This window comes from Loxodonta africana, chromosome 5 (genome assembly GCF_030014295.1).
Source record: "Loxodonta africana isolate mLoxAfr1 chromosome 5, mLoxAfr1.hap2, whole genome shotgun sequence".
In the NCBI taxonomy this organism is placed as follows: Eukaryota; Metazoa; Chordata; class Mammalia; order Proboscidea; family Elephantidae; genus Loxodonta; species Loxodonta africana.
In genome coordinates this window covers 37,995,040-38,022,331 of record NC_087346.1, presented here as the reverse complement: position 1 = coordinate 38,022,331, position 27,292 = coordinate 37,995,040, and the positions used below count along the sequence as shown (strand labels likewise).

The 27,292-nt window shown below is 39.1% G+C and overlaps 1 protein-coding gene across 2 annotated transcripts in view; it reads left to right on the top strand.

Annotated features, from left to right (window-relative positions):
* The window catches only part of ENPEP (glutamyl aminopeptidase), a 124,957-nt gene that overhangs the window by 13,809 nt on the left and 83,856 nt on the right, over positions 1–27,292 (top strand). For both annotated transcript variants that reach the window (XM_064285440.1, XM_010590507.3), the window contains exons 2-3: positions 8,534–8,675; positions 10,743–10,874. In XM_064285440.1, the coding sequence (XP_064141510.1) occupies positions 8,534–8,675; positions 10,743–10,874 (274 nt within the window). The remainder of the gene's footprint in view (positions 1–8,533; positions 8,676–10,742; positions 10,875–27,292) is intronic.

Sequence of the window (27,292 nt, the reverse complement as noted above, 5' to 3'; positions counted from 1 at the left end):
CTCATCGAACTCCACATAAGGTAGATTTTAAAAGAAAGTCACCAAGACTTACTATAATTAAACTTGCCACAACCAAAGATAAAGAGAGAATTTTAAGAGCAGCTAGGGATAAACGAAAAGTCACCCACAAAGGGAGTCAATAAGAATAAGCTCAGACTACTTGGCAGAAACCATGCCAGCAAGGAGGCAATGTGATGACTCATATAAAGCATTGAAGGAAAAAAATATCCACCCAAGAATCATATATCCAGCAAAACTGTCCCTCAAATATGAGGATGAAATTAGGATATTTGCAGATAAACAGAAGTTTAGGGAATTCATACAAAACTAAACCAAAACTACAAGAAACACTAAAGGGAGTTCTTTGGATAGAAAATCAATAATATCAGGTACCAACCCAAGACTAGAACACTTGACAGAGCAATCAGATGTCAGCCCAGAAAGGGAAATCACAAAAATAAATCAAGATAAAAAAACACCCTAAACACTGAAATAGTGATGTTATTATGTAAAAGAGGACAACATTAAAACAATAACGAGGGACTAAGAAGAGCAGTCACAGATCTTTCATGTGCAGAGAAAGGCAGGGCAATATAAAGAAATAAAGGTTAGGTTTAAACTTAGAAAAATAGGGATGAATATTAAGGTAACCACAAAGGATACTAACTATCCTACACATCAAAATAAAATACAAGAAATAAAAAGAGACTCAGCAGAAAAAAAATCAACAACAACGAATAATAGGAAAAGACAATATATGAAGATAAACTACTCAGCACAAAAAATTAAGTGGGCAAAAGAAACTGTCAACAATACACAAAAAAAAAAGACATCAAGAGACCAGAAAAACTAGTTGGTGCCCGGCCACAATCGATGATTGCCCTGAGCGGGAGCACAACAGAGAACCCCTGAGAGAGCAGGAGATCAGTGGGATGCAAACCCCAAATTCTCATAAAAAGACCATACTTAATGGTCTGACTGAGACTAGAGGAATCCCGGCGGTCATGGTCCCCAAACCTTCTGTTGGCACAGGACAGGAACCATCCCCGAAGACAACTCATCAGACATGAAAGGGACTGGACAGTGGGTAGGAGAGAGATGCTGATGAAGAGTGAGCTAATTATATCAGGTGGACACTTGAGACTGTGTTGGCATCTCCTGTCTAGAGGGGGGATGGGAGGATAGAGAGAGTTGGAAGCTGGCAAAAATGTCACGAAAGGAGAGACTGGAAGGGCTGACTCATTGGGGGAGAGCAAGTGGGTGTACAGAGTAAGATGTATATAAACTTATATGTGACAGTCTGACTTGATTTGTAAACGTTCACTTGAAGCTCAATAAAAGTTAATAATAAGAAAAAAAGACATCAAAATGACAGCACTAAACTCATACCTATCCATAATTATGCTGAATGTTAGTGGACTAAATGCACCGATTAAGAAAGTGGCAGAATGGATAAAAAAAACACAATCCATCTATATGCTGCCTACAAGAGACACACCTTAGACTTAGAGACACAAACAAACTAAAACTAGAAGGATGGAAAAAATATATATCAAGCAAACTACAGTCAAAAAAGAGCAGGAATGGCAATATTAATTTCTGACAAAATAGACTTTAAAGTTAAATCCACTACAAAGGATAAGGAAGGACACTATATAATGATTAAAGGGACAATATACCAGGAGGACATAACCATATTAAATATTGATGCACCCAATGACAGGGCTGCAAGATACATAAAACAAAGTCTAACAGCATTAAAAAGTGAGGCAGACAGCTCCATAATTATAGTAGGACACTCCAACACACCACTTTAGGTGAAGAACAGGGCATCCAGAAAGAAGCTCAATAAAGACACAGAAGATCTAAATGCCACAATCAATCAACTTGACCTCATAGACATATACAGAACACTCCACCCAACACCAGCCATTCTTTTTTAGTGCACATGGAACATTCTCTAGAATAGACAACATATTAGGTCATAAAGCAACCCTTAGCAGAATCCAAAACATTGAAATATTACAAAGCATCTTCTCTGACCATAAGGCCATAAAAGTAGAAATCAATAACAGAAAAAGGGAAAAGAAATCAGACACTTGGAAACTGAACAATACCCTGCTCAAAAAAGACTGGATTATAGAAGATATTAAGGATGGAATAAAGAAATTCGTAGAAACCAATGAGAATGAAAACACTTCCTTTCAGAACCTCTGGGACACAGCGAAAGCAGTGCCCAGAGGTCAAGTTATATCAATAAATACACACATCCAAAAAGAAGAAAGGGCCAAAATCAAAGAATATCCCTACAGCATGAACAAATAGAAAAAGAACAACAAAAGAAACCCTCAGGCACCAGAAGAATGCAAAGAATAAAAATCAGAGCACAATTAAATGAAATAGAAAACAGAAAAACAATTGAAACAATTAACAAGACCAAAAGCAGGTTCTTTGAAAAAATTAACAAAATTGATGAACCATTGGCCAAACTGACAAAAGCAAAACAGGAGAGGAAACAAATAACCTGAATAAGAAATGAGATGGGTGATATTACAACAGACCCAACAGAAGTTAAAAAGAATCATGTCAGGTTACTACAAAAAATTGTACTTTAACAAATTTGAAAACCTTGAAGAAATGGATGAATTCCTAGAAACATACTACCTATATAAACTAACACAAACAGAGGTAGAACAACTAAATAGACCCATAAAGAAAGAAGAGATTGAAAAGGTAATGAAAAAGCTTGCAACAATAAAAAAACCCTGGCCTGGACAGCTTCACTGCACAGTTTTACCAAACTTTCAGAGAAGAATTAAAATCACCCCTACTAAAGGTATCTCAGAGCATAGAAAAGAATGGAATACTCCCTAACACATTCTATGAAGCCAGCATATCCCTGATACCAAAACCAGGTAAAGACACCACAAAAAAGAAAATTACACAGCTATATCCCTCAAGAACGTAGATGCCAAAATCCTCAACAAAATTCTAGCCAGTAGAATTCAACAGCATATCAAAAAAATAATTCACCATGACCAAGTGGGATTCATACCAGGTATGTAGGGATGGTTCAACATTGAAAAACAATGTAACCCATCATATAAATAAAACAAAAGACAAGAACCACATGATTTTATCCGTTGATGCAAAAAAGACATTTGAAAAAGTTCAACACCCATTCATGATAAGAACTCTCAGCAAAATAAGAATAGAAGGAAAATTCCTCAACATAATAAAGGGCATTTATACAAAGCCAACAGCCAACATCATCTTAAATGGAGAGAGTCTGAAAGCATTCCCCATGAGATCAGGAACCAGACAAGGATGCCTTTTATCACCACTCTTAGTCAACATTGTGCTGGAGGTCCTAGCCGGAGCAATTAGGCTAGGTAAAGAAATAAAGGGCATGTAGATTGGCAAGGAAGAAGTTAAAGTATCTCTATTGCAGATGACATGATCTTATACACAGAAAACCCTAAAGAATCCTCAAGAAAACTACTGAAACTAATAGAAGAGTTCAGCATAGTATCGGGAAACAAGAAAAACATACAAAAATCGAAGAGGAGATCACCAAATCAATACCATTTACAGTAGCCCCAAAGAAGATAAAATACTTAGGAATAAATCTTACCAGAAATGTAAAAGACCTATACAAAGAAAACTACAATACACTACTGCAAGAAACCAAAAGAGACCTACATAAGTGGAAAAACATACCTTGCTCATGGATGTCTATTCTACCAAAAGCAATCTATAGATACAATGCAATTCCAATTCAAATTCCAACGACATTTTTTAATGAGATGGAGAAAAAAATCACCAACTTCATATAGAAGGGAAGGAGGCACCAGATAAGTAAAGTATTACTGAAAAAGATGAACAAAGTGGGAAGCCTCACTCTACCTGATTTTAGAACCTACTATACCACAACAGTAGTCAAAACAGCCTGGTACTGGTACAACAACAGATACATAGGTCTATGGAACAGATTTGAGAATCTAGACATAAATCCATCCACATATGAGCAGCTGATATTTGACAAAGGCCCAAAGCCAGTTAAATGGGGAAAAGACAGTCTTTTTAACAAATGGTGCTGGCATAACTGGATATCCATTTGCAAAAAAAATGAAACAAGACCCATATCTCACACCATGCACAAAAATGGACTCAAAAGGGATGACAGACCTAAATATAAAATCTAAAATGATATAGATCATGGAAGAAAAAATAGAGACAACACTAGGAGCCCTAATACATGGAATAAACAGTATACAAAACATTACCAACAATGCAGAAGAGAAACTAGGAAACTGGGGGCTCCTAAAAATCAAACACCTATGCTTATCCAATGATTTCACCAAAAGAGTAAAAAGATTCCCTACAGACTGGGAAAAAGTTTTTAGCTATGACATCTCCCATCAGCACCTGATCTCTAAAATCTACACGATACTGCGAAAACTCAACTACAAAAAGCAAACAACCCAATTTAAAAATGGGCTAAAGATATGAACAGGCACTTCACCAAAGAAGACATTCAGGTAGCTAACAGGTACATGAGGAAATGAATGCAAATCAAAACTACAATAAGATACCATCTCACTCCAACAAGGCTGGCATTAATCCAAAAAATATAAAATAATAAATGTTGCAGAGGTTGTGGAGAGTCTGGAACACTTATACACTGCTAGTCAGAATGTACAATGGTTCAACCACTTTGGAAATTGATTTGGCGCTTCCTTAGAAAGCTTTTTTTTTTTTTCTAGAAAGCTAGAACTAGAACTACTATAATAGAGCAGTCCCGCTCCTTGGAATATATCCTACAGAAATAAGAGCTTTACAGGAACAGATATATGCACACCCATGTTCGTTGCAGCACTGTTTACAATAGCAAAAAGATGGAAGCAACCAAGGTGCCCATCAATGGATGAATGGATCAATAAATTATGGTATATTCACACAATGGAATACTATGCATCGATAAAGAACAGTGAGGAATCTGTGAAACATTTCATAACATGGAGGAATCTGGAAGGCATTATGCTGAGTGAAATTAGTCAGTTGCAAAAGGACAAATATTGTATAAGACCACTATCATAAGAACTCGAGAAATAGTTTAAATAGAGAAGAAAATATTCTTTGATGGTTACAAGAGGGGGAAGAGAGGGTGGGAGGGAGAGCGGTATTCACTAATTAGATTGTAGATAAGAATTATTTTAGGTGAAGGGAAAGACAACACACAATACAGGTGAGGTCAGCAGAACTGGGCTAACCCAAAAGCAAAGAAGTTTCCTGAGTAAACTGAATGCTTTGAAGGCCAGCATAGCAGGGGTGGGGGTTTGGGGACCATGGTTTCAGGGGACATCTAGGTCAATTGGCATAATAAAATCTATTAAGAAAACATAGTACATCCCACTTTGGAGAGTGGTGTCTGGGGTCTTAAATGCTAGCAAGCAGCCATCTAAGATGCATCAGTGGTCTCAACACACCTAGAGCAAAGGAGAATGAAGAACACCAAGGACACAAGGTAATTATGAGCCCAAGAGACAGAAAGGGCCTCATGAACCAGAGACTATATCAGCCTGAGACCAGAAGAACTAGATGGTGCCTGGCTACAACCGATGACTGCTCTGACAGGGAGCACAACAGAGAACCCCTGAGGGAGCAGGAGAGTAGTGGGATGCAGACCCCAAATTGTCATAAAAAGACCAGACTTAATGGTCTGACTGAGATTAGAAGGACCCAGAGGTCATGGCCCCCGGACCTTCTGTTAGCCCAGGACAGGAACCATTCCCAAAGCCAACTCTTGAGACAGGGATCGGACTGGGCAATGGGATAGAAAAAGATGCTGGTGAAGAATGAGCTTCCTGGATCAAGTAGACACTTGAGACTATGTTGACATCTATCTGGAGGGGAGATGAGAGGGCAGAGGGGGTCAGAAGTTGGCAGAATGGACTCAAAAAGAGAGAGTGGAGGGGAGGATTGTGCTGCCTCATTAGGGGGAGAGCAATTAGGAGTATACAGCAAGGTGTGTATAAATTTTTGTATGAGAGACTGACTTGATTTGTAAACTTTCACTTACAGCACAATAAAAATTAAGAAAAAAAGGTTGTCATTGCTTCTAGCCCCTCTCTGCATACAGAGCAAGGAAATATATGTCTCTTTGTGTGCATTTCTATATCCATCTATCTATATTTATTAAAAGGCATTGAATCCCCACTGGTATCTGTAGTTACAGCTCATTACCACAGGGTACATTCTAGCCTTCCCCTTTTCCAAATTTATAACTCTCTGCCCCAAGAGCCAGAAGCTTGGATTCTACTATTTTCAATATATTTTTGTCATTTGCTTAAACTTAGAACACAGAGAAGTTGCTTCATAATCGCTAATGCATACAGCTGCAAAAAAGACAAACCTATTTACTAGTTGAAGTTCCATTTTTTTATGGTTATACTTAAGTAAAACTTACATTGAAATGCACAAATATGATGGACATAATTCAATGAATTTTGACAAAATGCACACATCTTTGTAACCCGCACTCTTATCAAGATATAGAATTTTTCAATCACCCCAGAAAGTTCCTTTTCTCAGTCATCTCTCCCTCATAAGACAGCCACTTTTCCAATTTCATTTCATTTCTTTTTTTTTTTTTTTTTTTTACATGGATGAGCTTTCTTGGCTGCGATTTGAACAAGCAATTTTTACCTCCAGAGTGTTTTTCCAAAAAAATTTTAATATTGTAGTTTCTTGCACGTGGACGTTGACATATGGCTTATTACTTCTGAGATAAAATAACATATGTAATGTTTCCTTGAGCCAGACTAAAATGAAGACTCTTATCATGGGCTACAAGGTCGTCCCAGTCTGGCCTCTGCTGGCCTTGCCTTTTATCCCAGACTCACTTCTTCAGTGTACTTAATCCACTCTGGACACCTTTCAGTTCCTCCAGCACACCGAGATTTTATTCCACCTCAAGGACTTTGCATTTCTGGTTCCCTCTGCTAGAACACATTTTTCTTAATCTTTATCTGTCTGGCTCTTCCTCATTATTCAGGTCTCAGTAAACCATCACACATTCAGAGACTGTCCTTGACTACTGTACCTAAGTACCTAGTGTTGCTCCCTACTTTTTCTGAGTCATTCTCTGTCACTTCCTACGTTTTATTTTCAATACAGCCCTCCTGACTCTCTTAAATTATTTGTTCACGTGTTTATTTTCTATCACCTAGTAAGGAACCAGGTACTTAATCTATATGGTCTTTGTTATTTCTTCAGCCCCTAGAATAAAGCCTGGCAAATGTGTGTGTGTGTGTTGGGGGACGAGGGGATGAATCAATAAATATTTGATGGATGCATGAATGAATCTTATAATTTAAACTGGATTACTTTATGATGTGCTTTCTTCACTCCTTGAGAACCCTGAAAGGAAAATATTCCTTAGACAAATCATTAGTGAATATAAGTCAACATTTCTTTACTCTTTCTTTCTTCTAAACTTTTTACTTGGCTTACTTTTCAATGAACAGGTATACAACAACATTTTCTTACTTTGATAATACTTATATATCAAAAGTGATGTATACATCACTTAGAAAAAATTACATTACTTATAAAAAATATTTTCACTTTGAAATGATGGAAATATTAACATTTTCATTGTTGTTAGATGCCATTGAGTTGATTCCAACTCATAGTGACCCTATGTACAATAGAACAAAAAACACATGCCTGGTTGTTGTTATGTGCCGTCGAGGCGATTTCTATTCATAGTGACCCAATATAACAGAAGAGAATTGCCCCATAGGCTTTGCTAGGCTGTACTCTACGGAAGCAGACTGCCACATCTTTCTCCCACGGAACAGCTGGTGGGTTTGAACTACCGGCCTTTTGGTTAGCAGACGGGCACCTAACCATTATGACACCAGGTTAGAATGCTACTCTCTGTTTTCAAAAGTGGGCTTTGAACCTGGTCAAAGCTCACTTCACCTGGGAGGTTATACAGACACTGCTTTTGCATAGAAATGAAAATGAGGGTTTTGTCCCTGGTGTAACATAAACAAGGAAGAAAGTGCCATTAGAGACAGGAGCTAGGGACTCTGGAATGTCCTCCTCTACTCTGTGACAGAACACAGCTGTTCAGTTCTCACAAGGACAGTTAGAAACAAGCCTTTGTGTTTGTGTTTATCTGCTTGTTGCTCTGTAGCTTTGAGGTGGACAGAGTGATATCTCATAACTGGACTTGTTTTTGCTCCTCTGCAGTTCACAGATTTTTAGTTATTGCATTAAAATATCTAACTATTAGAATAAAATATCTGAGACATTCCCAGGATGGTCATTTATTTGTTAACCTAAATATTCCAGGAAAGACTTTGAGAATTATTTGACAGTTTTCTAAACGGAAACTCATTTTAGGAAATGGCAATTTTAGTTTTTTTTTTATAATTATAGAATTTTCCCCTATAATGATAGAAACATAGGGACTGTCAGAAGAAGCAACAAAGATTTGTTTGTTTGTGTGTTTGTTTCTAAGGAGCATAGCAGCCACTGATCATGAACCAACAGATGCCAGGAAATCCTTCCCTTGTTTTGATGAGCCCAACAAAAAGGCGACTTACAATATATCTATCATTCACCCCAATGACTATGAAGCACTTTCAAATATGCCAGTGGAGGTGAGTATTTTTGAAATTTTTTGTTTAGACAGATAGTCCATTTTTAATGGTTTGCTATGGAAGAGATTTCACTGAATTTTAAAATTGAATGCGCACTAGACGTTTATTTAGAGAATTAGAATACATTTTGGCAATCTCTTTCTCTTTTTTTGCCCCGCCTTGAGTCTGAGAAGTCTTTAACCCAAGATATCACAGTCCAGTCAAAAGGCCACTTTGGGGTTTCTAAACAATAGTGAATACAATGGATGGACATCAGCTGGACTGAGCTTAACTCAAAGAATTTTCTAGTCTTGGCAAATTAACTGCAAACTAAAATTTCCAAAGGCCTAGTCACTATTCTTTGTTTGCAGTTGAATAAAAATCAAGCTTTTTAGTACAGATCTATGGTTTAAAAAAAAAAAAATTAAACTCTGGGTATAGTATAGAAGCCAAGTCCAGAGAACACCATGCCCGTAGATTTTCTTGTGTACAGGAAGTGCTTGTTAAATGTTAAAAAAAAAAAAATTACAAGAAGTTCTAGCTGTAAAATTGTTAATTAACATAGAGTCTTTTTCATCTGTTATTGCTCCTCAGTCCCATAATGGGTAATGTATTTAACTAAAGTGTCATTACCTGAAGTTTGAGCTTTACTATACCTTACACACTTGACATATAAAAGGATCAGGCTCATACTTTGGCATAATTGTCAACTACCTAATACCTAAAGGACATCCTGCTCGAAATTGTATTTCTGTCATTTGTCATCCTGATCCACTTTCTAAAATACCATTGAAACCAATCCTTTCTCATTGTAAATATCCTTTTTAAAAGCAGGGCAAAAAACAGCTAGAAAAAACTAAAACTTGAGGGTTAAAATATAAACTGTCATCAGCCATCCTTGTCTCAGCCTGAATTCGTTTACCAGCTTGTTTTCTTCTGGTGTCGGGTGCCTGAGAAATTGAGTTTTGATTGGAGAAGAAAGAGGAAAGGATAAACTTAAAGCCTGACACACCAAACCAGAAGGTTGGATCAGGGTCAAATGTTGTTAGAACACTTTGGCATGGATCAGAGAGGGGGTGAAGATGGGAAAACAAAGAAGGCAAGCTTTGCCAACTTCTGTTTAAGACTTCCCTGCATGACCTTTTAATTTTGCAGAGTATAATTCCTTAAATTAGATGTTCTGTTCTTTATCTAGATAATAGTCCTGGAAGAAGGAGAATCTTCTGGGTCATTAGGAGGCCAAAACAAGTACTACTAGGTTTTTATCATAGAGTGACTTAACCTCACTGGAGCCCCAACACTTTTATACAAACACATGCATACACACACACATACCTTGTCCATGATGCATCAAATCTAGTCCAGCCACCCTCATTTAATCCATTTGTAAAGCTTTCCATTATAGTGTGACTTAGAGAGTGACTGCAGGGGATGTGGAAATGTTTAAACAATGGTGGCAAGTGTTGACAAGTACTCATGATTGAAGTATTAGAACTGGTGGTTGGCATGAGGAAGGCAGGGCTGGCATGGACAGGAAATCTGATTGGGACAGTAAAATCAGGCAGTGGAATCCCTCTCTCTCTCCACGGTAACCGAGGCACACCATGGTTCTTTTGTGTAGACAACCAGAGGTGGAAAAGATAACAGCTATTGTCCTCCTACCTCTAGTCAAATCAGCAATACCTAGTTAGTCCTTGCTGTGTGCAAGGCACTGAGCAATAGTCTAGTCTTCATCAAGGGATCACAGTATTCTCTCAAAGGATTATGCATTTAGTGCAGAAATATAAAGAAGTTCCTGTCTAGTTTATACCATAGTCAAAATTTTATTTCTCCCTGAGAATCCTGATACAATGTGTAGTTCAGTCACTCTTAAAACCCAACACCCAGCGCCATCAACTGCAAAATGGTTCCCATTACTGAAAATAAAATGACTTTTCCTTTAGTCTGTTCAACATCACCACGAAAATTTTACCCCTAAACTGTGACAAAGGACTTCTGACTAGGAAGCCAGGTTGGAGGCAAACATTTCTTTGTTTGTACATGATTGATATTTTTGATAAGTAAAAAATTATCTCTTGTTTTCCACAGAAAAAAGAGTCGGTAGATGATAAATGGAATCGAACAACTTTCCAGAAGTCTGTCCCCATGAGCACTTACCTAGTGTGTTTTGCTGTACATCAATTTGGGTCCATAACGGAACAATCAAAGAGCGGAAAACCTGTAAGTCACATTACATTTTTAAAGTTCATCACCTATGCATTTGGGAATGATTGATTTTCTACCTTGTTTACATACCGTTTCTTCACAAAACAGGCCAGAAAAGTCCAAGATTCCCCCGGAGTCTATAAGGTTGATGATACACTAAACAGTATAGAAAAATGTAAACTAAAAAGACACAAAAATAAATAAGCAGATAGACATACAAAAGCATAATTTTGAATTACTTTAAGGGGAAATTTTATTGTAAATCAAAAGCAAGCTAAGTATGACAGCATAAATTTATTAAAATATTTGAATGTGCCCAGTTTAGTAAAATGGTTGGGTGTATGTCTTGGGGTGGAATTCTCAATAGAGAAGGGGGAGGAAACCAGAGGTAGATAAATGCCCTTAGAGTAACTAAGCACTGAAAAGTTGATGGTACTAACTCCTGTCTTTAATTCAAAATAGGGCAATAAAGCATTAAAAAGCATTTTTAAAAAATACAAGAAAGTACAATTAAGCTTATTTTTTTAGTCAGGATGACTACTTCAATAATTTTATTTTGAGAAACCAAATAATTTTACCTAGTTATTTTTCCATTTTGGGGGCCCTCATCTTGCTTATGCCCCAAACACTTGCTTAGTCTATCAGTTAATCCACCTCTGTGCCACATATTACACAAATATAAAATTACTATGTTTCAAAGACTATGAAGTTTTAATATATCTATATTGTATATATGAGGTCTTAATATATATAATTTTTGCAATATAATAATTTTATAAGGAAGAAATTATCCCTATTATACAGATAAGGAAATTGAATTTTAATGAGTTTAAGTAATTTGCCCAATGTCCCCCAACTGCCAAATGGTGGAGATTCCAATTCCAAATTCTTTCCAAAAACTGTACCTTCTGAAATGTGGTATCTTGAAAAGTATCTTTACTTCTTCATCAGTAATTGGAGGGGAAGGGATCCTGTCAAACGGGCTCCTAGGAAAATGTACCTTCATTTTGGTGTAGTGGGTTTGATATTCAGATATGCTAACCCAAGATTTCTGGCATGTTGCCTATACTACATCCAAATTATGGTGAGTGGGGGAATGTCCAAATCCCCTTTAGAGAGGCTGTAAGTTGTGATGATGCACCACCTTTTGTCTTTCCCTTGCCACAGCTGTGGCTTTGATGTGACCTTCAGTTGTGGTAAAGGACACTACCAGTGGGGCAGATAATATTAGGTGTGAAAAAGAAATGCCACCAGAAAGAGGAAGTTGCTTTCACAAGGTTGTGCTGTGTGCAGTCAGTGGCACTTCTCTTGCTTAATATAGAAAAGTGAGAACATTGTTCAAGCTTGTTTTTTCATCCCAGTCTCATAGCCAACACGGAATTTTTGCCTGAAATGCTTTCTGTCTCATCCACAGTTCGGTTGCATCACTGTCTTTATCATGTACAGGCATTTTCTACCCCAATTTTTTAAAATTATGCTTATGCTGTAGGCAGGCAGAAAGACTAAATAATTTACCAATAATGATGTATTTTCATAAATAAAAACAATGCAACTAACTAACCAGTGGTGAATATTATATGTGGAGCTATTTTTAATAGTAACAGCTTGAATTTCCAATATGACTCTCTCACTTGATCTTCTGACCAAGAACACTTATTGGTGAGGTAGCTGTGTTAGCTGAGTGAGTCATTAGATCCTGTACCAGTTAGTTAACTGGGCTCTATTGATAGATTTTATATAAAGGATTTGGGGTGTTACAATGGGAAATTTGACAAAAGATCTCAAAATGTTCTTTAAGTGTTCTTCTATAAAAGTGAAGAGCATTACCTGTCTTAAATCTGTGAAGTTTCATCATTTCAGTTGGAAATGAAGATAATATTGTCATAGGACATTAGTTTCTGATCATCTATTTAATAAGAGAGGAGCAGAGAGTCAGACTCCCTTTTGAAACTTCCTAGAGACTCTGGGTCCAAAGAATTTAGTGAAAGTGAGATGAGAAACATACAAAGGAGGCATCTCCCTGCCTCCCTTCACCCCTTCTGTAGAAGGCAGGCAACCAGAATTTCCCTCCTGCAAAAAAAAAGCAAAAATCCTTGAAGCTGTTTCCTTAAAAAGATGAACAGAGCCTTGTGGAGAACTTTAAGGCTTCTAGTGTGAATGCCAGTGCTCCACAGTAAATTCCTCCTCTTCAGCATTTGGGAGGTTCCCTGCCTGGCTCCCTACCTACTCACTCTAACTTGAAAGCTAACAGTTGGCACCCAAGTACAAAATGCTCCCAGCCTGATTTGCCACTCCACAGAGAATTACAGAAAAACCAACCAACTTAAGTCTACTTAAACTTAGCATCAGAGGAAACCCACACCAGTCTCACAGTCCAGCATTCTTAAAGCTGAACAAACAACCTAAGACAACTGGGCATGTGAGGAAGACAAACAACATAAACGAGAAAATCCAAGATAAATAAACAGAAAATCACCATGGGGGTAAATAAATAGTAATACTGGCAGAAACAGAAGATAATTTTTAAAAATCCAAAATAAATAAAGCATACATGCACACACACACACACACAACATTTTAGTGAGTATGGTCAGAGAAATCGAAGAGATACGATCACCATAACATAGAAACAGAAAGCTATGAGAAAACAATTTAAAGGAGTAATCAGAATTTTAAAAAGGGATTTCCAAAACATGACCAGGCTCTGACCCCTGGGAACCTATTTCTGACCTCTTCCTTTCACAAACACACAGACCTGTAGCTTCACTTCCTGCCCCCAACTCTGCGGTTTTGTTAACTTCGTGGAGAGATTTATATATTTTTAGCACCCTGATACATCTTCTGGGCTTTCTATTTTTCCATTTCTATTATTTGTGTTAGAAGCAGAGGGTTACATGAAAACCTCAATTTACTGATCATCTTGACCCAAAGTCTATTACTTTTTCAGTTAAAAAATAATCATAAATAAAAGATGGAGCTTAGGTCATTGCTGTGTGATACACCATTTTTAGTAGAAAAATTCATTAATCAAAAGACCATTGTTATCTGCTCTGATCTGACAGTATTATTCTGGTACATTAATCACCAACCATTCATAATCCAATTATACTGTGGAATCCAAGAATCTATAATCCCCTGCTTAAACTCTCTTGAGCGTGTTTGCCGTTCCACCAAGAATTCTTTTATATCAATAAACACATAATGATGACCTATGTTTTCCATAATTGTTTACCTTTTGAGAACATAGCAGATGTTTGTAGTTGAACCATTCACTATGCTTAAAAATCATTGTTGCTCATGTGAAAAAATTAGAGAATCCAATCCTATAAATTTGCTAAGAAAAAAGTTAACAGTTTTGAAGGTAATTCAGAAGGCTTAAAGCTCTGCATATTTTCTTTTTTGCAAGTAATTTTTGCATTCAAAAATGTTATACACAAACTGTTTTCTGTTATTAGTTGCAATCCCTGCAATGTGTTAGCACTTTCCACCTTTTCTTCCTCTCCCTGGGTTCTCCATGTCCTTTCGTCTAGTTTCTCTGTCCCTTCTTGCCTTCTCCTCTTTGCTTTTGGGCAGTGTGGTTTTTTTTTTGTTTGTTTTGTTTTATTGGCCTGTCTAATCTTTGGTTGAAAGGTGGACTTTGGGAGTGGTTTCAGTTGTGAGTAAGCAGAGTGTCCAGGGACCATGGTCTCGGGGGCTCCTCCAGTCACTGTCAGACCAGTAAATCTAGTCTTTTTTTTTTTTTTAAATAACTTTTATTAAGCTTCAAGTGAACGTTTACAAATCCAATCAGTCTGTCACATATAAGTTTACATACATCTCACTCCCTACTCCCACTTCTCTTCCCCTCTTGAGTCTGCCCTTTCAGTCTCTCCTTTCTTGACAATTTTGCCAGCTTCCCTCTCTCTCTATCCTCCCATCCCCCCTCCAGACAAGAGTTGCCAACACAATCTCAAGTGTCCACCTGATATAATTAGCTCACTCTTCATCAGCGTCTCTCTCCCACCCGCTGACCAGTCCCTTTCATGTCTGATGAGTTGTCTTCCGGGATGGTTCCTGTCCTGTGCCAACAGAAGGTCTGGGGAGCATGGCCGCCGGGATTCCTCAAGTCTCAGTCAGACCATTAAGTTTGGTCTTTTTATGAGAATTTGGGGTCTGTATCCCACTGATCTCCTGCTCCCTCAGGGGTCCTTGCTGTGCTCCCTGACAGGGCAGTCATCGATTGTGGCCGGGCACCAACTAGTTCTTCTGGTCTCAGGATGATGTAGGTCTCTGATTCATGTGGCCCTTTCTGTCTCTTGGGCTCTTAGTTGTCGTGTGGCCTTGGTGTTCTTCATTTTCCTTTGCTCCAGGTGGGTTGAGACCAATTGATGCATCTTAGATGGCTGCTTATTAGCATTTAAGACCCCAGACGCCATATTTCAAAGTGGGATGCAGAATGATTTCATAATAGAATTATTTTGCCAATTGACTTAGAAGTCCCCTCAAACCATGTTCCCCAGACCCCCGCGCTTGCTCCGCTGACCTTTGAAGCATTCAGTTTATCCCGGAAACTTCTTTGCTTTTGGTCCAGTCCAATTGAGCTGACCTTCCATGTATTGAGTGTTGTCTTTCCCTTCACCTAAAGCAGTTCTTATCTACTGATTAATCAATAAAAAAAACACTCTCCCACCCTCCCTCCCTCCCCCCCTCGTAACCACAAAAGTATGTGTTCTTCTCAGGTTTACTATTTCTCAAGATCTTATAATAGTGGTCTTATACAACATTTGTCCTTTTGCCTCTGACTAATTTCGCTCAGCATAATGCCTTCCAGGTTCCTCCATGTTATGAAATGTTTCAGAGATTCGTCACTGTTCTTTATCGATGCGTAGTATTCCGTTGTGTGAATATACCACAATTTATTTACCCATTCATCCGCTGATGGACACCTTGGTTGCTTCCAACTTTTTGCTATTGTAAACAGAGCTGCAATAAACATGGGTGTGCATATATCTGTTTGTATGAAGGCTCTTGTATCTCTAGGGTATATTCCGAGGAGTGGGATTTCTGGGTTGTATGGTAGTTCTATTTCTAACTGTTTAAGATAACGCCAGATAGATTTCCAAAGTGGTTGTACCATTTTACATTCCCACCAGCAGTGTATGAGAGTTCCAATCTCTCCACAGCCTCTCCAACATTTATTATTTTGTGTTTTTTGGATTAATGCCAGCCTTGCTGGTGTGAGATGAAATCTCATCGTAGTTTTAATTTGCATTTCTCTAATGGCTAATGATCGAGAGCATTTTCTCATGTATCTGTTGGCTGCCTGAATATCTTCTTTAGTGAAATGTGTGTTCATATCCTTTGCCCACTTCTTGATTGGGTTGTTTGTCTTTTTGTGGTTGAGTTTTGACAGAATCATGTAGATTTTAGAGATCAGGCGCTGGTCGGAGATGTCATAGCTGAAAATTCTTTCCCAATCTGTAGGTGGTCTTTTTACTCTTTTGGAGAAGTCTTTAGATGAGCATAGGTGTTTGATTTTTAGGAGCTCCCAGTTATCGGGTTTCTCTTCATCATTTTTGGTAATGTTTTGTATTCTGTTTATACCTTGTATTAGGGCTCCTAGGGTTGTCCCAATTTTTTCTTCCATGATCTTTATCGTTTTAGTCTTTATGTTTAGGTCTTTGATCCACTTGGAGTTAGTTTTTGTGCATGGTGTGAGGTATGGGTCCTGTTTCATTTTTTTGCAAATGGATATCCAGTTATGCCAGCACCATTTGTTAAAAAGGCTATCTTTTCCCCAATTAACTGACACTGGTCCTTTGTCAAATATCAGCTGCTCATACGTGGATGGATCTATGTCTGGGTTCTCAATTCTGTTCCATTGGTCTATGTGCCTGTTGTTGTACCAGTACCAGGCTGTTTTGACTACTGTAGCTGTATAATAGGTTCTGAAGTCAGGTAAAGTGAGGCCTCCCACTTTCTTCTTCTTTTTCAGTAGTGCTTTGCTTATCCGGGGCTTCTTTCCCTTCCATATGAAATTGGTGATTTGTTTCTCTATCCCCTTAAAATATGACATTGGAATTTGGATCGGAAGTGCATTAAATGTATAGATGGCTTTTGGTAGAATAGACATTTTTACTATGTTAAGTCTTCCTATCCATGAGCAAGGTATGTTTTTCCACTTAAGTATGTCCTTTTGAATTTCTTGTAGTAGAGCTTTGTAGTTTTCTTTGTATAGGTCTTTTACATCCTTGGTAAGATTTATTCCTAAGTATCTTATCTTCTTGGGGGCTACTGTGAATGGTATTGATTTGGTGATTTCCTCTTCGGTGTTCTTTTTGTTGATGTAGAGGAATCCAAGTGATTTTTGTATGTTTATTTTATAACCTGAGACTCTGCCAAACTCTTCTATTAGTTTCAGTAGTTTTCTGGAGGATTCCTTAGGGTTTTCTGTGTATATAATCATGTCATCTGCAAATAGTGATAACTTTACTTCTTCCTTGCCAATCCGGATACCTTTTATTTCTTTGTCTAGCCTAATTGCCCTGGTTAGGACTTCTAGCACGATGTTGAATAAGAGCGGTGATAAAGGGCATCCTTGTCTGGTTCCCGTTCTCAAGGGAAATGCTTTCAGGTTCTCTCCATTTAGAGTGATATTGGCTGTTGGCTTTGCATAGATGCCCTTTATTATGTTGAGGAATTTTCCTTCAATTCCTATTTTGGTAAGAGTTTTTATCATAAATGGGTGTTGGACTTTGTCAAATGCCTTTTCTGCATCAATTGATAAGATCATGTGGTTTTTGTCTTTTGTTTTATTTATGTGATGGATTACATTAATGGTTTTTCTGATATTAAACCAGCCTTGCATACCTGGTATAAATCCCACTTGATCAGGGTGAATTATTTTTTTGATGTGTTGTTGGATTCTATTGGCTAGAATTTTGTTGAGGATTTTTGCATCAATGTTCATGAGGGATATAGGTCTATAATTTTCTTTTTTTGTAATGTCTTTACCTGGTTTTGGTATCAGGGAGATGGTGGCTTCATAGAATGAGTTGGGTAGTATTCCGTCATTTTCTATGCTTTGGAATACCTTCAGAAGTAGTGGTGTTAACTCTTCTCTGAAAGTTTGGTAGAACTCTGCAGTGAAGCCGTCCGGGCCAGGGCTTTTTTTTGTTGGGAGTTTTTTGATTACCGTTTCAATCTCTTTTTTTGTTATGGGTCTATTTAGTTGTTCTACTTCTGAATGTGTTAGTTTAGGTAGGTAGCGTTTTTCCAGGAATTCATCCATTTCTTCTAGGTTTTCAAATTTGTTAGAGTACAATTTTTCATAATAATCTGAAATGATTCTTTTAATTTCATTTGGTTCTGTTGTGATGTGATCCTTCTCGTTTCTTATTCGGGTTATTTGTTTCCTTTCCTGTATTTCTTTAGTCAGTCTAGCCAATGGTTTATCAATTTTGTTAATTTTTTCAAAGAACCAGCTTTTGGCTTTGTTAATTCTTTCAATTGTTTTTCTGTTCTCTAATTCATTTAGTTCAGCTCTAATTTTTATTATTTGTTTTCTTCCGGTGCCTGATGGATTCTTTTGTTGCTCACTTTCTATTTGTTCAAGTCGTAGGGACAGTCCTCTGATTTTGGCTCTTTCTTCTTTTTGTATGTGTGCATTTATCGATATAAATTGGCCTCTGAGCACTGCTTTTGCTGTGTCCCAGAGGTTTTGATAGGAAGTATTTTCATTCTCGTTGCTTTCTGTGAATTTCCTTATTCCCTCCTTGATGTCTTCTATAACCCAGTCTTTTTTCAGGAGGGTATTGTTCATTTTCCAAGTATTTGATTTCTTTTCCCTAGTTTTTCTGTTATTGATCTCTAGTTTTATTGCCTTGTGGTCTGAGAAGATGCTTTGTAATATTTCGATGTTTTGGACTCTGCAAAGGTTTGTTTTATGACCTAATATGTGGTCTAGTCTAGAGAATGTTCCATGTGCACTAGAAAAAAAAGTATACTTTGCAGCAGTTGGGTGGAGAGTTCTGTATAAGTCAATGAGGTCAAGTTGGTTGATTGTTGTAATTAGATCTTCCGTGTCTCTATTGAGCTTCTTACTAGATGTCCTGTCCTTCTCCGAAAGTGGTGTGTTGAAGTCTCCTACTATAATTGTGGAGGTATCTATCTCACTTTTCAATTCTGTTAAAATTTGATTTATGTATCTTGCAGCCCTGTCATTGGGTGCATATGTATTTAATATGGTTATGTCTTCCTGATCAATTGTCCCTTTTATCATTATATAGTGTCCTTCTTTATCCTTTGTGGTGGATTTAAGTCTAAAGTCTATTTTGTCAGAAATTAATATTGCTACTCCTCTTCTTTTTTGCTTATTGTTTGCTTGATATACTTTTTTCCATCCTTTGAGTTTTAGTTTGTTTGTGTCTCTAAGTCTAAGGTGTGTCTCTTGTAGGCAGCATATAGATGGATCGTGTTTCTTTATCCAGTCTGTGACTCTCTGTCTCTTAATGGGTGCATTTAGTCCATTTACATTCAGCGTAATTATAGATAAATAAGTTTTTAGTGCTGTCATTTTGATGCCTTTTTATGTGTGTTGTTGACAATTTCATTTTTCCACATACTTTTTTGTGCTGAGGCGTTTTTCTTAGTAAATTGTGAGATCCTCATTTTCATAGTGTTTGACTTTATGTTAGTTGAGTCGTTACGTTTTTCTTGGCTTTTATCTTGAGTTATAGAGTTGTTATACCTTTTTGTGGTTACCTTATTATTTACCCCTATTTTTCTAAGTAAAAACCTAACTTGTATTGCTCTATATCGCCTTGTATCACTCTCCATATGGCAGTTCAATGCCTCCTGTATTTAGTCCCTCTTTTTGATTATTGTGATCTTTTACCTATTGACTTCCATGATTCCCTGTTATGTGTATTTTTTTTTTATTTAATCTTAATTTGTTTTTGTGATTTCCCTATTTGAGTTGATATCAGGACGTTCTGTTTTGTGACCTTGTGTTGTGCTGATATCTGACATTATTGGTTCTCTGACCAAACAATATCCTTTAGTATTTCTTGTAGCTTTGGTTTGGTTTTTGCAAATTCTCTAAACTTGTGTTTGTCTGTAAATATCTTAATTTCGCCTTCATATTTCAGAGGGAGTTTTGCTGGATATATGATCCTTGGCTGGCAGTTTTTCTCCTTCAGTGGTCTGTATATGTCATCCCATTCCCTTCTTGCCTGCATGGTTTCTGCTGAGTAGTCTGAACTTATTCTTATTGATTCTCCCTTGAAGGAAACCTTTCTTTTCTCCCTGGCTGCTTTTAAAATTTTCTGTTTGTCTTTGGTTTTGGCAAGTTTGATGATAATATGTCTTGGTGTTTTTCTTTTTGGATCAATCTTAAATGGGGTTCGATGAGCATCTTGGATAGATATCCTTTCGTCTTTCATGATGTCAGGGAAGTTTTGTGTCAGGAGTTCTTCAACTATTTTCTCTGTGTTTTCTGTCCCCCCTCCCTGTTCTGGGACTCCAATCACTCGCAAGTTATCCTTCTTGATAGAGTCCCACGTAATTCTTAGGGTTTCTTCATTTTTTTTGATTCTTTTATCTGATTTTTTTTCAGCTATGTTGGTATTGATTCCCTGGTCCTCCAGATGTCCCAGTCTGCATTCTAATTGTTCGAGTCTGCTCCTCTGACTTCCTATTGCGTTGTCTAATTCTGTAATTTTATTGTTAATCTTTTGGATTTCTACATGTTGTCTCTCTATGGATTCTTGCAACTTATTAATTTTTCCACTATGTTCTTGAATAATCTTTTTGAGTTCTTCAACAGTTTTATCGGTGTGTTCCTTGGCTTTTTCTGCAGTTATCCTAATTTCATTTGTGATATCTTTAAGCATTCTGTAAATTAGTTTTTTATATTCTGTATCTGATAATTCCAAGATTGTATCTTCATTTGGGAAAGATTTTGATTCTTTTGTTTGGGTGGTTGGAGAAGCTGTCATGGTCTGCTTCTTTAAGTGGTTTGATATGGATTGTTGTCTCCGAGCCATCACTGGGAAACTAGTTTTTCCAGAAAATCCGCTAAAAAAAAAATGCAGTCAGACCCCTATCAGAGTTCTCCCTCTGGCTCAGGCTATTCGGATGTTAATGAAGCCGTCTGGGGAGGGTGGGGGAGGGAACAGAGAGATAGGAGAGTAGCACCTCAGAATATAGCCAGAGTTGCTTGTCTTGCTTGGAATGACTATTATATCAGATTCCCGCGGGCGCATCGCCTATGTGTGCTGGCTGTGTGGAGATTGTCCCCGGGGGGTCTGGCCCGCTGGAGTCACGGTCAGATCCTCCGCTTCCAGCCCCACGCCCAACGTCAAGGCTCCCCTACTGGGACGGTGCACTCTCGACTCCAAAATCAGTCGCTGCCTCCCGGGGACTTCTCGTCCCTCCAGCCGTGTGGCCTTGCCGCCCCCGAGAACCAGGTGGGCCCCCTCCCGGGGTTAGTTCAGATGGGTGGAGCAGCTCCCCGTGCTTGTGCCGTGACCGAGTGTCCCGGCTGGGACGCTGTTCTCCCCGCTCCAATACCAGTCGCTGCCTCCCGGGGACTTCTCCTACAGGCTGCGTTCCACGCCGCCCGCGCGACCCGGCTGGGCCCCTCCCAGGGTTAGTTCAGGGGGGTGGAGCAGCTCTCTGTGTTTATGCCGTACCTGAGTCCAGTCCAAATCCCGGCGAGACGGTTCCCCAGCTGGGATGCTGCTCTTCCTGCTCCAAGACCAGTCACTGCCTCCCGGGGACTTCTACCGGCTGCGTCCCACACCGCCCGTGGAACCGGCTGGTCTCCCTCCCGGGGTTAGTTCAGGGGGGTGGAGCAGCTCTCTGTGCTTGTGCCGTACCTGACTGGTACGCTGGCTCCAGGCTCTGGAAACAATCGCTGCTTCCCCGTAGTAGTTCATTCTCCGTCTCTAAATCTGTGTTTGTTGTTCAGGGTTCGTAGATTGTTATGTATGTGATCGATTCACTTGTTTTTCCGTGTCTTTGTTGTAAGAGGGATCCGAGGTAGTGTCTGCCTAGTCCGCCATCTTGGCTCCGCCTCCTAGTCTTTTTTTTTATGAATTTGAATTTTTTTCTACATTTTTCTTCTGCTCTGTCTGGGACCCTCTATTGTGATCCCTGTCAGAGCAGTTGGTGGTGGTAGCTGGCACCAGCTAGCTCTTCTGGGCTTAGGCTGCAGGAGGCTGTGGTTCATGTGGTCCGTTAGTCCTCTGGATTAATATTTTCCTTGTGTCTTTAGTTTTCTTCATTCTCCTTTGTTCCTAATGTGATGGGACCAGTAGATGTATCTTAGATGGCCGTTTGCAAGCTTTTAAAATACCAGACACTACTCACCAAACTAGAATGTAGAACTTTTTATTTTTTTATTTTTTGTGAACTCTGTTATGCCAGGTGACCTAGATGTCTCCCGAGACCATAGTCCCCAGCCCTCGGCCCCAGTAACTCAGTCCTTCAAAGGTGTTTAGATGTGTCTAGGAAGCTTGTATGGCTTTGCCTTGATCAAGTTATCCAAACTTCCCTTATATTATGTGTTGTCTTTCCCTTCACAAGAGTTAACACTTGTCTACTATCTAGTCAATGATTTTCCCTCCCCTGCTTTCCCTTCCTTGTAACCGTCAAAGATTTTTTTTTATCTATGTGTAAACCTTTTGTTGGGTGTTTGTAATAGTAGTCTCATAAAATATTTGTCCTTTTGGGATTGACTTATTTCACCGAGCATGATAATGCCCCTCAGATTCATCCATGTTGTGAAATGTTTTCCAGATTCATCATTGTTCTTTATTGTTGCATAGTATTCCATTGTGTGTATACCATAATTTTTTATTCATTCATCTGTTGATGGGCACTTAGGTTGTTTCCATCTTTTGCTGTTGTGAATAATGCTGCAGTAAACATGGTGTGCATGTGTCTATTCGTGTGACAGCTCTTAATTCTCTAGGATATTTCCGAGAAGTGGGATTGCTGGATCATATGGTATTTCTAGCTTTTTAAGGAAGTGCCATGTCATTTTCTGTAGCAGTTGTATCATTTGACATTTCCATTATTAGTACATAAGAGTTCCAACCTCCCTGCAACCTCTCCAATATTTGTTACTTTCTGTTTTTGTTTTATTCGTACCAGTAATATTGGGGTGAGATGGTATCTCATTGTAGTTTTGATTTGCCTTTCTCTAATGGCTAATGATTGTGAGCATTTCCTCATGTGTTTGTTAGCTGCCTGAATATCTTCTTTGGTTAAGTATCTTTTCATATCCTTTGCCCATTTTTTAATTGGGTTATTTGTCTTTTTGTTGTAGAGTTATTTAGGTATTATATAGATTTTAGAGATTACACCTGGTCAGATATGTCATAGTCAAAAATTTTTTCCCTGTCTGTAGGTTCTCTTTTTACTTTTTTTGTGAAGTCTTTTGATGAGCATGTGTTTATCTAGTTTACCTTCTGGTGTTTGTGCATTGTTAGTTATGGTTTGTATTGTATTTATGCCATGTATTAGGGCCCCTAGCATTGTCCCTATTTTTCTCCATGATATTTATCATTTTAGATTTTATATTTAGGTCTTTGATCTATTTTGAGTTAGTTTTTGTGTATGGTGTGAGTTTCATTTTGTGTATGTTCCAGTTTCTTTTTTTTACGGATGGATATCCAGTTTTGCCAGCACCATTTGTTAAAAACGCTGTCTTTTCCCCCATCTAATGAACTTTGGTCCTTTGTCAAAGATCACCTAACCATAGGTGGATGGATTTACATCTGGGTTCTAGATTCTATTCCATTGTCTATGTGTCTGTTGTACCAGTATCAGGCTGTTTTGTCTACCGTAACTGTATAGTAGGTTCTGAGATCAGGTAGTGTGAGGCCTCCTACTTTGTTCTTTTTCTTCAATAACTCTTTGCTGATTTGGGACCTCTTTCCATGTAAAGTTGGTGATTAGTTTTTCAATCTTGTTGAGAAATGCTGTTTTTATTTGGATGGGTGTTGCATTGTATCTGTAGATTCCTTTGAGTAGGATTGACATTTTCACAATGTTGAGTCTTCCTATTCATGAGCATGGTATGTTTTTCCATTTAGGTAGGTCTCTTTTGGTTTCTTGCAATAGGGTTTTGTGGTTTTCTCTGTATAGTTCTTTTATGTCACTGGTTAGATTTATTCCTTAGTATTTTATCTTCTTAGTGGCTTTTCAAAGTTCTCTTTGTTGGTGTATAGGAATCCAACTGATTTTTGTATGTTGATCTTGTATCCTGCTACTCTGCTAAATCATTTTATTAGTTCCAGTAGTTTTCTTGTGGAATCTTTGGGGTTCTCTATGTACAGTATCATATCATCTGTGAATATGGATAGTTTTACCTCTTACTTTCCAATTTGAATGCCCTTTATTTCTTTTTCTTGCCTTATTGCTTTAGCTAGGACTTCCAACACAATGTTAAATAGTACTGGTGATAAAGGGCGTCCTTGTCATGTTCCCATCCTCATGGGGAATGCTTTCAGCCTCTCTCTTTGGAGAAAGATGTTGGCTGTTGGTTTTGCTGCTGTTGGTTGGAATGTTCTATATATGTCTATGAGGTCAAATTGATTGATTTTAGCCTTTAGATCTTCTGTATTTTTGCTGGGTTTCTTTCTAGATATTCTGTCCTTTACCGAGACTGGTATGTTGAAGTTTCTTACTATTATTATGGAACTGTCTCTTTCTGTTTTTGTGCTGTTAGAGTTTGTTTTATGTATTTTTTGAGCCCTGTTTTTTGGTGCTTAGATATTTATTAAGGTTATGTCTTCTTGGTGGATTGTCCGTTTAATCCCCGCATGATGTACTTTCTTGTCATTTATTGTTGATTCTGCCTTAAACTCTATTTTATCTGAGATTAGTATTGGTTAGTATTTTGGTTACTGTTTGCTTGAAATACATTTTTTCCATTCTTTGATTTTTAATATATTTATGTCTTTGTGTCTAAGGTATGTCTCTTTGATTGTGTCCCACATAAAACAAAACAAAGTGGTATCCATGGACTTGTCTTAAATCTAACTTATTCTGTCTTCCATTATTTCAAATTTGCTCCTAAGATTTTCTATTGAGTTGTCCATTTCTGAAATTTTCTTGTTTATATTTTGGATTTCTAGTTGCTGTTTTTGTATTATTTCTAATTGCTTATTTAGTTTGGTGATTTGTTTTTGGATTACTTTCCTTAATTCTTCTATCATTTTGTCTATGTTTCCCTTGATTTTGGCCATGTTTTCGTTGGTTTTGTCTGCGTTTTCCATGATTTTGCCTGCTTTTTCCTTGGTTTTGCTTGCGTTTTCCTTGATCTGTTTCCTAATCTGTTGGAGAGCCCTAAATGTTAGTCTTTTGAATTCCATACCAGTTGGTTCCACTGACTCTTCTTATACCAAAAGCTCATCTGATTATTTTGGTTACTTGCTGGAGCCATCTTGTCCAGCTTTTTAAAATATGTTTCGGAGGTTTCTACTGTTTCTGAGACATTAGCTATTACTTTCCTTATTTGTTGATTGTATGTTCGTTTGTTTCTTCCTGCTTCTTAGCTTTGTTTTGATATGTCAGGACAGGTGGACCAGGCATGCTTTGCTGTTTGCTCATCTGTGGACATGATAGCTCTCACCACCTTGTCCGAGTGGGACAGACAGCAGCAGGCAGGGTGAGCCCTCTTTGCTGTACACTGGTTTGGTGAGGTTTCTGAGGGTGGACGGGGCAGGTGCTGTCTGCCTCCTGATGTTGATCCAGTGGTGTGGGAGTGTTCACAGCCCCTCACCAGATATGCAGGGGTGTCATACAGGGAGTGTTACAGCCTTGCTTTCCTCTGTTTAGCCACTGGTCAAGTGGTGGGAGGGGAGGGGCAGTACCAGCCTGGTGTGGCAGCAGGCCTGAGCTGGGGATGATCAAGCTGTGGTGGCACAGCAAAGTCCAGCAGGAAGGGGAATTGGCATACTGGGCTAGATGGAGGGAAGAAAGAAAAGAGAAAAAAGAAAAAAAAAAAAAGGGTAGCTGGTGGATGGGGGCTGGGTAGACCTGGGGACCAGTGAGATGGGGTGGGTGGTATATGCGGTTAGGTTTGAGGTAGAAAGCAGCAGGCTGATGGCTCTCTAGCCACAACAGAGCATTGTGGACAGGTGGGAAGGGGGGAGGTGGAGTGTGGGGTAAGTGGATAAGAGAAAGAAAAGGAAGAAAGGAAAAATGTTGTGCTGTGGGAGCTAGTGGGTCAGGGCAAGGTAGACCTGGGGTGGCAGCAGGCTGGTGGCTTTCTAGCTGTGGCAGTGTGGCATGGCCCAAGGGGAAGGTGTAGAGGTGGGGTATGGAGCTAGGTGGGAGGAAGAAAGTAAGGGAAGAGTGGGAAAAAGAAAAAAAAATCATGTGGTGGGAGCCGGCAGGTGGAGCGGGGCAGACCTGTGCTGGTGGCAGGCCAATATCTCTCTACCCACTGCAGTGTGGTGTGGCCTGCTGGGAAGGGGTAGGGGTGGCATATGGGGCCAGGTGGAAGGGAGAAAGAAAGGGGGGGGGAGATGGCATGGCAGGAGCCAGTGGGTGGAGGTGAGTGGGGACAGGCAGGACCCAGGACAGTGGCCAGGCAATGGTTCCCTGCAGCTGTGTGCCATGGCCTGGTAGGAAGGGTTAGAAGTGTCATATGGGACTAGGTGGGAGGGAGAAAGAGAAGGAAGAAAGGGGAAAAAGAAAAAAAAATGGCACGATGGGAGCCAGCGGGTGGGGGTAGGGGAGACCCAGGACAGCTGTGGGCCAGTGGCTTTCTAGCCAAGGTGACACAGCATGGCCCAGTGGGAAGGGGTAGTGGTAGGGTTCAGAGCTAGGTGGGAGAGAGAAATAAATAAAGGAAAGGGGAAAAAAATGGCACAGTGGAGCCAGTGGGTGTGGACAGGACAGACTCAAGGTGGTGGCAGGTGAGTGGCTCTCTACCCATGGTAGTGTGGTGTAGCCAAGCAGGAAGGGGTAGAAGTGATGTGTGGGGCTAGGTGAGAGGGAGAATGAAAAGAAAGAAAGGGAAAAGAAAAAAAAATGGCACAACAGGAGCTGGCAGGAGCTGGTGTGTGGGGGTGGGGGAGGGCTTGTCTTGCAGTGAGCCAATAATTCCCTTCCTGCAATGGTGTGGCATGATCCAGCAGGAAGGGGTTGAGGTGGCATATGGAGTGAGTGCTCTGTCTTCTGTTGGGAGCTGCATGAAGTTACCTTCCTATACTCCCTGTCCTAGGTTGTTGCTGTGTGGTGTTAGGCAGGGAGCCTTGACTCCTTGTTCTCTGTTTTCCTTCTGTTTCTTCCATTTGGTGTTTGATCTAGTTCTTTATCCCTTCATTTGATGCTTAGAGTTCCAGGATTGATGTTTGTATCTGTTTTACTTAGTTTTTTGGGTCTTTGCTGCAGAGGGATAGCATGATGCATCTGTCTAGGGTGCCATGTGGGCT